Source organism: Littorina saxatilis, linkage group LG2 (genome assembly GCF_037325665.1).
Source record: "Littorina saxatilis isolate snail1 linkage group LG2, US_GU_Lsax_2.0, whole genome shotgun sequence".
NCBI lineage: Eukaryota > Metazoa > Mollusca > Gastropoda > Littorinimorpha > Littorinidae > Littorina > Littorina saxatilis.
Genome location: NC_090246.1, coordinates 8,999,559 through 9,012,145, shown reverse-complemented (window position 1 = coordinate 9,012,145; position 12,587 = coordinate 8,999,559). Strand labels below are relative to the sequence as shown.

Below are 12,587 nucleotides of genomic sequence, written 5' to 3'. Positions count from 1 at the left end.
CTAATAGTAGTTAAAAACTTGAGTCAACCACACAACCCCTTGTGTCCTTCTTTGTTCCAGGAAGAATGGGCTTACAGTCATCGCCTACAAAGAATGCAGGTTGAAATTTGTTTGGGTCCCCTTTCCCCTCCCCTTGTCACATTTTTCTGTTCAACTGAAGAATGTCAAAGTCATCACACACTCACACACACAGACAGACACACACAGAGACACAAACACACACAGAGACACAAACACACACAGACGCAGACACACACAGTCGACACACACACACACACACCACCACAGTCACTCTCACACACACACATAATCACACAATCATACAATCACACACACACAAAATCATACACACACACACACACATTCGCGCACACGCTCACACACACACACTCACAAAATCACACACACATTATTACACACACACATTCGCACACACACACACACACACAGTGACAACAGAAATGACTCCTCCTCCACCCAGTGAACTCCCGAGATGGCAAAGTCCCAAGCTTAATTCACTTTTGCTTGAGGTCCAGCTTGCTTCTGATCGAACCTGATGTGTTCCCGTGATGATCTACCTTGTCAGAAAAAAACATTCCCTATCACATGCAATGCAGCCTGGTTTACTGAAGAGTCATGCAGGGCTCTGTCACAAGTAAGATATCCCTAGACACCTGATTCACTTTAAATGTCTAAATCCTATCACAATATGGTACTTGCATGGGCACGATCAGTATCAAAAGATGTTTCGCCTATAGACCAGGACTTAGGTTATTCCACGTAAAAGAGACTGTCAAATTTATCTCGAGTAGTCTCAAAGACACCTGATTTATTTTAAATGTCTAAATCCTATCACAGTAGTACTTGCATGGGCACGATCAGTATCAAAAGATGTTTCGCCTATAGACCAGGACTTAGGTTATTCCACTTAAAAGAGACTGTCAAATTTATCTCAAGAGTAGTCTCAAAAACACCTGATTCATTTTAAATGTCTAAATCCTATCACAGTAGTACTTGCATGGGCACAATCAGTATCAAAAGATTGTTAACCTGCGGACCAGGACTTAGGTTATTTCACTTAAAAAAGACTGTCAAATTTACCCCAAGAGTAAGTCTTGAAGTTGGAGTTCAAGAAGAAGAAGAAGAAGAAGATGAAACAAGTTTTTTTCTTTTGAAGCAGTTAAATTAAGTGAAAATCAGATTCAAGTGTATTTTAATCTTTTTTTCCATTTCCACAAGATATTAGGAGGGAAAGTATTTGTAATGTATGTTGCAGGTAAATTGCTCTGTGTTCATTAGGTGGCACTTTGACCAAGGAAAATCCTTTGAAGACTTCACAGATTTGTTCAGCTTTTTTTTGTTTTTGTTTTGTTTGATGGATGACGTTTATATCAAGTGAAATAATCTTTGGTAAACGTACGGAACAGGTGCTTGTATGCGCCTGTCACTGTGTGTACTTGCTTGAATATGAGCATGCATTATACCTGTGTGCAAGTGTGTTCATGTCTGTGCTGTGTGGTAGTATAATCCTGCATATCACAGTGGTTGAATAGAAATTGCATGATAGTTATGAAAGGCTGCTTGTGTGTGTGTGTGTGTGCGAGTGTGTGTGTGTGGGCACATTTATAGTTGTCTGTATTTATATCCTGCATATTACAGTGGTTATAAATAGAAATCATATTATCGTTATCAAAAGCTGCTTTGTTGTTGTTGTTTCTCTTATATATGAGTATGTAATATTAGGCAGAAAGCATGGCTGCAGTTAAGGTTGTGTTATTTTAGCGTCCTAGCTCACTGGTTCTTTTTCAGGTCTTAGTTTCCAGGTTTGTTGTTATTGTATTTATCAACAAGCTGTTTGGTGTGCTCATGTATCAAAAATATATTGCCACTGTTCCAGTTTGAACAACTTCTGCAATATTTATCATGTCTCACTACTGTGGTATGTTATATTTATGAAAACTGCAGAACATGTATATTCATGATATTAAAAAATATTGTGATGAAGGTTTGACTTCCAACATGGCTATTCAAACAAATTGTGATGAAGGTAATTTGACTTCCAACATGGCTGTTGTTTTTGCAGGCTGACGGGAACACTGTGAGCCGTTCGGTCAACTCGGAGGATGAGGAGGTTCCACATAACGGACCAACCAGCATCTTCCTGGTGGAGGAGGAGGAAGACGATGTCAGTTTGTGTGTGATTGAGTGTGTGTGTGTGTGTGTGTGTGTGTGTAATTGTGTGTGTGTGGGCATGTGTGTGTGGGTGCATGTGTGTGTGTGCGTGTGTGTGTGTGCGAGTGTGTGTGCGGAGGGGGAGGGGGAATGAGGCATCACACTCAACAGACTAGGTTTTTAGTTGAGGATGAGGTATCAGTCAGTTTGTGTTTTATGTGTGGGTAAAGCGGGTAGGGGATGAGGAGGAAGAGTGTGTGTGTGTGTGCGTGTGTGGTTGTGCACGCCTGTGTGGGTTAAGGGGGGGATCAGGAGAAAATGAAGGCCCCCCCCCCCTTTTTCAATGGAAAAAAAAGACAAGAAACCATTTGTGACTGCACAGTTGTAGGAGCAAGGGATGCTTCACTGTCTAGTCCGAAAATGTAGGACGTACAGAAAATGTAGCAAGAAGTGACCAGTCTCTGATGCCCTCAGTATTTTATGGTTTCAGTTTGAGTTTGGCGAGGTGTTCATCCACCAAGCCATCCATACCATCGAGTTCTGCCTGGGTTGTATCTCTCACACCGCCTCCTACCTACGACTGTGGGCTCTCTCCTTGGCTCACGCACGTAAGTACTCCAGCTTGGATTGAAGCTGTTTTTGTAATGTCTTGCGAGGCCTTGAGACTATGCGATAGGAACCACTGGTGTTATATTATGATTAATAAAAAGCTGCTACGCGTGCCAAAATCCACACACACACACACACACACACACACACACTGGCGCGAGCAAGCAAACGCATGCACACACACACACACACACACACACACACACACACACACACACACACACACACACACACACACACACACACACACACATTGATTCAGTTAACTAGCCTGTTCTTACAGAGCTGTCAGCTACTGTGGCAGATGCTATTCAACCTAGGCCTATGGCAATGGCTAAATTGGTGTAACACTTACATTTTGACTTTCCCTGAATCTCAGAGCTTACAGAGGTGCTGTGGCAGATGGTAAAGGTTAATACGGTGCAACACTAACATGTTAACTGTCCCTGTTTTACAGAGCTGGCAGATGTTACAGGTGCTATGGCAGAAAGGCATTTATCCTGTGTCTGTTGGAAAGGTTAAAATGGTGCAGCACTAAAATAATATTACTAACTGTCCCTGTTGCACAGAGCTGTTTGAAATATGTGGCAGACAATGTTTCCTCTTGGCCTGTGGTCTATGATCCAATGCAGGTTAAAATTGTACAACACTAACTATCAAAGTACATGCATTTGTTGCATTAAAGCTGTTGAAGGTGATGGGCAGATGGTGCTCAGCCTAGGCATGTGACCTGATGCAGGTTAAAGCAGTACAACACTAACAGTAACAAATCTGTTGTACAGAGCTGTCAGAGGTGCTGTGGCAGATGGTGCTCAGCCTAGGCATGTGACCTGATGCAGGTTAAAGCAGTACAACACCAACAGTAACAAATCTGTTGTACAGAGCTGTCAGAGGTGCTGTGGCAGATGGTGTTTGCGCTGAGTCTGAAGATGGACATGGCATACATCGGGCGCATCCGGGTCTTTGCCCTGTGGTTTGCCTGGGCCAATAGAGTATGCAGGTTAAAGTAATACAACACTAACAGTAACAAATCTGTTGCACAGAGCTGTCGGAGGTGCTGTGGCAGATGGTGTTTTCGCTGAGTCTGAAGATGGACATAGCGTACATCGGGGGCATCGCGGTCTTCGCCCTGTGGTTTGCCTGGGCCAACCTGACCATCGCCGTCCTGCTGCTGATGGAGGGACTGTCTGCCTTCCTGCACACCCTGCGTCTCCATTGGTCAGTCTGCCTGTCTGCCTCCGCAATACAGTGCAACCCTCCTTTAAGACCTCGCAAAAACTGAGAAAATCCTTTTTTTTCACCTCCCAAAATATGAGTCTTCTTTTAGGATCTGTGAGAATTTCCCCTTTCAACTCATTGGAGGCGCGTCTAAATTGTCCCTGTGTTCCCTCAAAAATTAAAAAAATTCAACAGCACAAAATAACCTTACCTACCTTACATTTGTGCAAAGTTTGAAACTTGCTCTTTTAGAAAATATATGAAACATTTGAAAGAACATACCTTTTGTTGTCTTCACATCCAGTCAAACTACCTCTTTGAAGCAACAAAAAAAACTTTCTACGTCATGGGTTCATCATACACAATGTCATGATCGACACTTTCATTGTCCGAATCATCACCCAAATTATCGTCCATTGGCACAAACTCGTCACCAGAATCTAAAATATCTCCACTATCATCATCACTAAGGTCAAGATCAGAACCGTCCTGAATAACAAGTTCTAGCACTCTTTTCAAGTTACTACGTCTTGTAGCAGAACGATCCGCCATCTTGGAAAAGTCAAAACACGTGGGTCGCACACCGTCAACAAAATCAAATTAATCCCAACAATTGAAGGGAAGGAACTGTTTACAGTGAATGGTTCCACTGTAGACAGATAGAAGTTTATTGCGGGGGTTGTTTCCCTTGGTCAGCAGGGCCGTTTACGCCGTTAAAAATGTGTGATATCCGTCGGAACTAAACTACAGACGTGCGGGCAACGCTAAACACAGGTGTCGGAATTCCAATTGCGATATATAGCGAATGAGTTAAGACCTCCCAAATCTGAGAAAAAAACCTTTTAAGATCTTGTAAAATGTGAGAACATTTTGTTTTGCAAGGGATAGTCTTCAAATTTGGAAAAGCAAGGTCCTAAAATGGAGCAAGTCTTGAATTAAAAGATGTCAAAAAGGGGGGTAGGGGTGGTGCCACTGTATCCAACATTTAGCCCTGTGTGAGTTTTGTTGCTACATATTGAATCTCTAAATGTTCACTCTTATTTCTGTATATGACATTTATTCCTCAAGGCTATTTTTGAAGTATGGCTCTTTCTCTCTCAAAACACTCGCACAAAGTCTTTTCAGAGCTTAGTGCAGATTGGGACTAAAGTGTATTACCCATGCCAAAAATGCACATAAAACCTGGTCTCGAGCAAAGCTTAGTCATTAAAACAAAGAAAGAAAGAGCAAACAACTGTTTCTTAGAGCTGTTTAGCCACTGAACATTTATTATAGATTGTTTGTGTGTGTGTGTACGGGTGCATGCATATGAGTGGGTGTGGTTGCGTGCATATGTAGTTGTGGGTATGTGAGTTTGCTTCATACTTGCTTGTATGTTTGTGGAGGGGGGTGAATGAACACCATCTTTGTTCATTGCACAATAGAACTGAGTTTTCCTGTAGTAGTGTCTCCCCTTAATTATCTGTTTGCTTGTATCCAGGGTGGAGTTCCAGAGCAAGTTCTACGAGGGGGATGGCGTCAATTTTGCACCCTTCACCTTCAAAGAGCTGCTGAAGATGGACTCTCTGGAAGACCTCAAGTAGTGGACCACTGGACTTTAAACATCAGCATCAGTCTTGCACACACACTGGGCACAGAAACATTCAAGATTAAGGATCTTTGAAGTAGGCTTGAGCTAGTTTGAGAAAAGCATTAAAGTTTAAAGCTGAACATCAATCTCCAGGAGAGCAAGCTTTGTTATACATGTAGTAGAAGGCCACAGAGCTAAGTTTAGTGTTGCCAGCACAAGAAACTAGAGCTACATCTGCCACGGGCTGATGATGGCCTTGAGGATCTTTGAAGTAGGCTTGAGCTAGTTTGAGAAAAACATTAAAGTTTAAGGATCTTTGAAACAGGAGGGACCTAGTCTGTGAAAACCATTAAAGTTTAAGGATCTTTGAAGCAGGCTTTAGCTTTAGTGTGAATTCTGATGACACTAGATGTAATTCATTAGTCGTTTTGTGTGAAGATGTGTTATCATGTTAAAATCACAGAAGGTTCAAAGATGTATTAATAATAATAATAATAATAATAAGAACATTTATATAGCGCTAAATCAAAAACTTTCGTTAAAAAGGCTTGCTCTAAGCGCTTGACATCTAAACTAAAACGTCATTCACACTCTTTACAATTGATGTTGATGAAAGTTCAAGGGACACTGTGAGTGACAAACATCTCCAGATTTGTTGCCTGCTGTTTACTTGTTGGTGTGTTTGTAACTTTGAAGAGCGCATAAAGAACAAAGTGATAGACCTGCCAACCAAATGACGTAACTAGGAATATTCGGTTGACAATTTGTGACTAAATAAAAATCAAACCAAGTCACGTGCTGATACACTTTTCTTTGACTATTTTGCTTGAGAACACAGGGGAAAATGTTTACAAAGTAAATTACATGCAGTTTTTACACTGCCGTTTATAAGTTATGGTGGTACTGCTGGAACAGTCCTTTTATAAGCTGTTAAAGCTTCAGTGGTTGCTATTATGTGATGCGCTGGTTTCAGTTGATTTACGCAAAATTTGTGCAACGAATATGACCATGCTGAAAAAGCATGGGAGGGTACCTGCATGTCTCATGAAAATACGCATATTCAACTATTAATTTTTATCTTTATCTGGCATTGATTTTGTTATATGTTCTTTCTACTTTTTTGCTACTTTTTTTTACATTTAATGCTTACGCTACACATTATTATATCAACTCCCTTCTTTGCCTGCTTTACTCGAGTTGTGTTGCGGATTCTTGGTTCTCTGACAAGCATTTCTGTCAGTCATTTGTTGCTTTTTATGTCAAAGTAATTTAAAACGTGAGTAACTGCTGTTGTCTTTCATAAGCATTCATCATTCCAAAGCGCTCTACAGTAACAATATTTGCTGAATGACCAATTCCTTGTTCACTTAGATTTGATAATTTTTAAACCAATTGTTTTCCCAGTCTTTTGCTGAAATGTCTATCTTCCTGTTGACCAGTCTTCCAAAAGAATGATTCATTGTTCATTTACTTTTTGTTGTTGATGCATTTAATTAAACAAAGTCTTGATAATAAAGTTCAATAAATGTGTAATAGATGGATTGGTGGTTGGATTGTTATTTTTTATTTTGTTACATTTTGACTTCATCCATTTTGGAAAGACCTGCAGCTGTTCGGTTCATGCTGGTGTATGATATGCTCTGACAATTTTTTAGGTATGCTTTGCTTTCTGTTTCAATATGTAGTCATCCTTGTAGCTGTCTGAAAATCTAGCACTGTACGAGTTGCTTTTAGGATTTCACAAAAAGTTCTTTAATTGCTTCATTTGAACATTCTCTTGAATGGCAGAGTTCATTTCCACACATACTTTTTTTCATCTTTCTTATAAGTTTGTTTCCATCTGTATGAAGATCTTGCACTGCACAAGACAAGTAGCTTCTAGTTTTACGAGTTTACACAAAAGTCTTCCGAAATTTGAACATTCCATTGCAATGTGCATGGTACATGTACTGGTAGTGATCATTTTCACGGTGTGATTTTTTCCATCTGTCATTTTTGTGCGAGGAGTAGCTAGTTCTTTTCATTATTTAACCGGATTGGGTCAGATGGCACGAAGTGGTTGATGGGACAAAGTATGCTGAAATCTAAAGCAGACAGGGTAAATTCGGTAAAATGGTTCTTTTGGATTTGTTGACTGCTGTAACTGTTTGCATTGCAGTTTGGGGTGGGGATATAGCTCAGTTGGTAGCGCGCTGGATTTGTATTCAGTTGGCCGCTGTCAGCGTGAGTTCGATCCCAGGTTCGGCGGAAATTTATTTCAGAGTCAACTTTGTGTGCAGACTCTCTTCGGTGTCCGAGCTCCCCCCCGTGTACACTACATTGGGTGTGCACGTTAAAGATCCCACGATTGACAAAAGGGTCTTTCCTGGCAAAATTGCTTAGGCACAGTTAATAATTGTCTACCTATACCCGTGTGACTTGGAATAATAGGCCGTGAAAGGTAAATATGCGCCGAAATGGCTGCAATTACTGGCCGTATAAAATTTCATCTCGCACGGCATCACTGCAGAGCGCCTAGAACTGTACCCACGGAATATGTGCGATATAAGCCTCATTGATTGATTGATTGATTGAAAATGTTCAATACCTGTAAGCAGCTGACTTGTCAGACAAAAATAGACAATGCAGTTAAACCTGTCCTCAACAACCAGCCAAGGGACTGGCCACAAGTGGTTGTTGTGGCAGATGGTTGCTATGGTAACTAAGGGAAGTTATACAAAAACAAAATTCCTCTGGGATCATGTGGTCATCATGAAAAGGTGGTCACCAGGGTTTGGATGTATTTTGATTTATTTTTGACGCATGATACTTTTCCTGACAAAATATATTTTTGATCAATTGCTACTGCTTTTTGTATACCTCATACTCACAACGTATGCTTTTTTCATGAAGGACCAATAAAATCATTTCAGACGTGAATGTGGTTTGGCTTGTTCTTCGCTTACCTTCAGGCACAGTATTTGTACAGAATCTCGCAAGGTGATGAAATAAATGTTCAATTAGTTTTGCGTCAGAAAGCGATGGTTAGTGAGAAGATCAAATCATATCGGTGCGAGGCAGAGAGTTGATGATAAGATCTGAGAAACAAATTGAAGGTTAAATCTAACTTATACAGTAAGACCCCCCCAATTTAAGACTCCCTCCTTTTCAAAGACAGTAAGACCATTTTTGCAGATTTTCTGTTCATAACCTCACTAAATGTACCTCCATTTTCAAACTCCCTTCTTTTTAAATACCTGATTTTCAGGGGGTTCCACTGTACGACAAATTTATTCAAATCAAACATTACAAAGCATGGCCGGACCAAACACCCTTCAGGAGAAGCTGTTAAGCAATGTGTCAGCCCTGAAGAGGATGGCCACATTCGTGCGCGCCACAGAAGTGAACGTTTGAAGAAGCTAACAAGGAAGAGAGAATTCATATCATCTTTGTGTACTTCTGTTTGTTTCGTTGATACGGTGGAGGCCCCATTTTAAGACCCCCGTATTTAAGACTCCTTTTTTCAGACCTAACTTTCTGATTTTTCGGAATTACGTCACGGTCGAAAGTCTTTGACGTCAATGCCTCCCTGTAGTCTTTTTCTCTCGCGCGGTGTGTGCGTGTTCATTTTGTGCACATGTGTTAGTGTTACTGTTTGTGTGTGTGCGTGCATGAGTCTGCACTCGTGTGTGTGTGTGTGTGTAAGAAAGAGAGAGAGGGAGGGAGTGAGGGAGAGAGAGTGTGTGTGTGTGTGAATGTCTGAAGAGTACTCGGGTCCAGCGCGAGCGTTTTTTATTTCTTCATGGCCCAGTACATTTACCTGTGCTTTCGCTGCCAAAAACGTCACTCACCTGATCTTATCAATTATCCATGACTGAATGTTGAAAAAATAGCGCTTTCATGGAGAGTGAGGAGTGCATTATATACGTGTGTGTGTGTGTGTGTGTGAACATGCTTATGTGGTTGAGAAAGATGGTTTTTTTTCAAATATCAGTGAATCATTCATATTCAATACACCCTTTCGGAGTCGCAGCCGAGAGCAAATCTCGCGTTGCGAGACAATCCGCGCATTGCATGCTGGGATTGCAAATTGTACCAAACACGAGGTCTTCAGAAGAGGTACATTGCCGATTGCGTTCAAGTTTTCCCTCGTAAGCTCTTATCTCTTTGATACTTCTGTGGATTTTGTCCCACGATCGTCACTGCTCTTTGTGTACGGTACACTGCAGAGTGTTTGGTTCAACGGAGCGCCCCCTGCCGCCAAAAATGTGACTAGCCGCGCATGCGCACTTGAAACTCCGAAGGGGTGTATTCAGATTCATGTCCTTTTGCATGGGTTATGTTTCAAGCAAGACCAAAGCAGTAAAAGTCCTTCTGGCAAGCACACACACACACACACACACACACACACACACACAGGTCTTCTCTTGTGATAATACAGTATCAACTTCAAGGGCCTGACATTTTCAGCTCATATCAGCATGAACAAGTATTCTCACAAGCGATACCAAATAAGGACTCAAATATAAACATGGCAATGATTTACTCTTTTCAAATGAACATGGCAATAACATATTCACAACACTCATACTTACAATCTCTTTTTCACAGCAGATAATAACCTATCTCTCATAACTTAAATTACAACCCCAAAATGTCTGTTTTGCAGTTTCACAACTAAAACTCAGGGTAAAGTGGTAGAGAATCAGAAGATAGAAACAAACTGAAATGACAAGGCAGCCAGTTAGATTTTTCTCAAAACGCTTGGACGATTCCAACAGATTTATTATTTAAGCCAAAAGTACTAGTAATTAATAAATTGAACACAAATGCCCTGTCAAAAGTCATTTACGAAGATGTCTGAAACATACCATAAACAAGTTTTGAGGAGGCTGATCACCAGCAGAAAGCAATTTTTCTATAAATTATTTGAGTAACAAATGTTGTCTTTTCAGAAACAATGCAAACGGTTCTATCATTCGAACATAGCCCCTGCCCCCCAAATAATTGTGGCCAACATAACATAGATTCCAACATAGAGAAGGTAGGTCTGCCCAATTTATTTTACAAAGACTACATTTACACAAAAGGACTTCCAGTTTTTGTTCAGACGTTTCCTGAACACTCAAGTGTATACTATGTTCAATGATTTTCTTCTTTCGTACATGTTGCTTAGTGTGTGTGTGTGTGTGTGTGTGTGCGTTTTCTTCTCTTTTTTGACAGTTGGAAAATAGTTATGGAGTCAGCAGAATAAAATAGGGTCTGTCAGTTTACTGTAGCCAACCGTAGACAGGATTATTCCCCCTATGCTGTATGTGAAGGTTTGCATCTACTTGAAAATGTCAGGAGCAGTGCTAATTTCAAACGTATGCAGATCAAAAACAAAGGTCTAGAAAGCCTTCCATGCAAGAATAATTTTTAACTGAAATCGTTCAGAATGCTGTCCATACCAAGTGCAGCTTCCTACTTGCACACATCACATAAATCATTTCGATATCATGCTCGCATACTGTTTCAATTGTTCAGCGATGAGATGATGCTCTCCAAAAGTATCTGTTCGGTTTACCATCATTTTGACCCGCCACATAAAGCAATGATTCTTTTTCACACAAAACTGACTTCGAGTTCTCAGTTACCCTGACATACATCCAGACCTATTCAACTATGCTTTTACACTTGAATAACTTGTCCCCTTTGGACCTGGAATAAAAGAAGCTGGCAGGCTTTTGAATAAATATTTACACAAATGGTGCTCACCTCTTCGAACTAACTTCCCTTCGCTAAGGCGATTTTGTTTCTTTTCAGGGCAAAACTAAACATCAAACAGATATGCAATAGAACGATTTTACCGTCATGCTAATTTAAATGTTTGCAAATAAAATAAGCAACATTTGACCAAAAGCAGTACCATGAAGGCTATTTTATCCCTTTACAAATAAAAATAAAATACACATGTATGATAGACTGACCAATGTCAATGATAATGTGAATAGCAAAAGGCAGAGTGGTTTTGCTCAAATCCAAAGAGTCTGAAAACTGGAGGCAAGGGGCATATGAAGATCATCTTTGCTATGAAGATCATCTTGGCTATTTCTTTAGACAAAGAAGTTGAACTGTACTTGAGAAAGTGAATAAATTAGTATAGGTTAATCTGTATATATATATCAGGCATTACCCCATTAAAATCTTTTTTGAAATGTCAAAGTCAAACCCCAAGCTGCTCATGTGGAGACAGTAATATTTAATGATTTTTATTTATGTGGGTGACTATAGAGTCGTTAAGGTGATACTGCTAGTTGACTTATATTCTCCAAGCATAGCTAGGGATATGAATTTTTCAAAGGTGCAAAATGAAAGTTCATTTTGAATAATTGAATCAGTCTTGCATAGGTCTTGATTGATGAATTAAGCTTGTCCAAAGCCAGAAACACTGCCCGCTTCAGCTAAACCCCTCTGTCGAGACACCCAATTTAAGACTTACTCCAATTTAAGACCCTGTTTTTTCACGAGTTCTGTTCATAACCTCCCTCCTTTTTAAGACCCGATTTTCTCTGATTATTAAAGGTCTTAACAGGGGGTTCCACTGCAGTTGATTGCATTTCAGATGTACTCTTGTTGAGCAAAACTATTTGTCTAGAACTTTGATTTGTGTTGTTGAAACATAGGGATGTGCATTTCAGATGTACTCTTGTTGAGCAAAACTATTTGTCTAGAACTTTGATTTGTGTTGTTGAAACATAGGGATGTGCATTTCAGATGTACTCTTGTTGAGCAAAACTATTTGTCTAGAACTTTGATTTGTGTTGTTGAAACATAGGGATGTGCATTTCAGATGTACTCTTGTTGAGCAAAACTATTTGTCTAGAACTTTGATTTGTGTTGTTGAAACATAGGGATGTGCATTTCAGATGTACTCTTGTTGAGCAAAACTATTTGTCTAGAACTTTGATTTGTGTTGTTGAAACATAGGGATGTGCATTTCAGATGTACTCTTGTTGAGCAAAACTATTTGTCTAGAACTTTGATTTGTGTTGTTGAA

General features: G+C 40.1%; 1 protein-coding gene across 10 annotated transcripts in view; it reads left to right on the top strand.

The window, feature by feature from the left end:
* Positions 1-8,488, top strand: part of LOC138958135 (V-type proton ATPase 116 kDa subunit a 1-like) — a 39,574-nt gene extending 31,086 nt beyond the window's left edge. For 9 of the 10 annotated variants that reach the window (XM_070329202.1, XM_070329210.1, XM_070329207.1 and 6 more), the window contains 4 exons: positions 2,084-2,185; positions 2,663-2,780; positions 3,825-3,999; positions 5,480-8,488. In XM_070329202.1, the coding sequence (XP_070185303.1) occupies positions 2,084-2,185; positions 2,663-2,780; positions 3,825-3,999; positions 5,480-5,582 (498 nt within the window). In that variant the 3' untranslated portion in view covers positions 5,583-8,488. Of the gene's footprint in view, positions 1-60; positions 100-2,083; positions 2,186-2,662; positions 2,781-3,824; positions 4,000-5,479 lie in introns of all 10 variants that reach the window. The other variant, XM_070329209.1, reaches the window with a different exon arrangement.
* Positions 8,489-12,587: the final 4,099 nt, after the last annotated feature.